This window comes from Asparagus officinalis, chromosome 7 (assembly GCF_001876935.1).
Source record: "Asparagus officinalis chromosome 7, Aspof.V1, whole genome shotgun sequence".
Lineage (NCBI taxonomy): Eukaryota > Viridiplantae > Streptophyta > Magnoliopsida > Asparagales > Asparagaceae > Asparagus > Asparagus officinalis.
The window spans coordinates 133,654,861-133,656,622 of record NC_033800.1 but is presented as its reverse complement, the minus strand read 5'-3'; the positions used below and the strand labels follow the sequence as shown (position 1 = coordinate 133,656,622).

The following is a 1,762-nucleotide window of genomic DNA, read 5'->3' as shown; positions in this document are numbered from 1 at the left end:
CTTGGGGGTGATCTCTGGTAATGAGCCTCTGATGGTGCGGTCATTCGTCGGCACTCTTCGCGGAGCCGCGCTGCCGAGATCGGAGCGTCGCAGCCGCGGATCTTGATCCCAGTCGTGGAAAATTCGTGTCTTTCTTTGTTATTGATTCCATTGTACACTCTTGTAATAGTTTATCGATTACAAAGATGCTCAATTATTTTTTTCCCCAATGGATTTTGTGACAAATTTTGGAGATTGTAGATTAAAAAAATGATTATTGTTAATTCAGACGAAGCCTTCCCCTCACCTGTTAGAGGTGAGGTCTATAGTTTTTGAATGATTCTGATAGAAATTTTTTACAGATTATACCGACATGTAACAAGGATTACATATACAATATGTTTCATTACATTGAATTGGTGCTGTTGTTCTGTGTAAAACCAGGAAAAACCGAGAAGCAGAAGTTTTGTGGCAATGACTAATTGACGTCTCTTACTATGATCATATATTTTAAAATTTAGCACCAGTGTGTAAAAATCTTAAGATTGTGATAATTCATTAAAAATTCTCATGTGTTTCGGAGTGGAAGAATTTAATATATATATATATATATGTGAGAACCAAGTTCTAAATTGATGCGGTTAAAAGATTAGATAGAAGTCTGTGATTGAAGCTGAATTAACAAAACTTGGCTTGCTGTTTTGTTCAAACAATTTCTTTACTGCCCAAATCTATGAAAAGATAAAATTGATTTTCATTGCTTAAATTATCTCAATGCAATAATAAAGTGTTTTTTCCTATTTTAGCTCACAAGTCAAGTAGACCTAAATGGTCGAAAATGATATTTTGCTTACCTCTATACTTTGTTTTTAATGACCTAGCGGCGGGATTCGAACCTAAGACCGTGAGAGTCATATTAGAACCTCCAAACCATCTATGTAACCCGCGGAGGATTACATCTATACTTTACGACATGCAAAATTTTTCCTGAAACATTTATCTTAATCTAAAAATTTATGTATCTTTAAAATTAAGTTCAATATAATGGAGAAGTGTTGCGTTAAAGAGTCGATAAAATTGTTTTTCGTTATTTAAAATATCTCAATTCAATGATAAAGTATTTTTGATATTTTCGCTCACATGTCAAGTAAAAAAACATAAATGGTCGAAAATGATATTTTGTTTACATATATACTTTGTTTTTAATAATCTAGCGACAGGATTCAAACGCAAGACTATGGGAGCCATAGTGGAACATCCCAATCGTCTGCGGTTGTTTACAACATGTAAAAATTTTTACTAAACATTTATCTTAATCTAATAATTTATGTATCTTTAAAATTAAGTTCAGAATAATAGAGGAGGGTTGCGTTAGAGAGTCGATAAAATTGATTTTCATTATTTAAAATATCTCAATTCAATGATAAAGTATTTTTGATATTTTCGCTCACATGTCAAGTAAAGATAAATGGTGAAAAATGATAATTTGCTTACATCAAAAATACTTTCGCTCACATGTCAAGTAAAGATAAATGGTGAAAAATGATAATTTGCTTACATCTATATGTTTTTTCTTTAATAGCCTGGGGACGGGATTCGGATCTAAAGCCATGGGAGAACCTCCCAAAATATTTATCTTTAATCTAATAACTTATTTATCTTTAAATTCAAGTTCAGAATAATACAGGATGGTTGCTTTAGAGAGCCCACAACAACTTAAAAAATAATCGGACCTATGTGATATGAATCCTCAAAAATCAAAATGTATTTTCATATAAATTGC

General features: G+C 31.9%; 1 protein-coding gene across 1 annotated transcript in view; it reads left to right on the top strand.

Annotated features, from left to right (window-relative positions):
- The window catches only part of LOC109847803 (ribosome-binding ATPase YchF), a 6,133-nt gene extending 5,672 nt beyond the window's left edge, over window positions 1–461 (top strand). Inside the window, exon 12 of the mRNA XM_020417043.1 lies at window positions 342–461. Within this exon, the coding sequence (XP_020272632.1) occupies window positions 342–461 (120 nt within the window). The remainder of the gene's footprint in view (window positions 1–341) is intronic.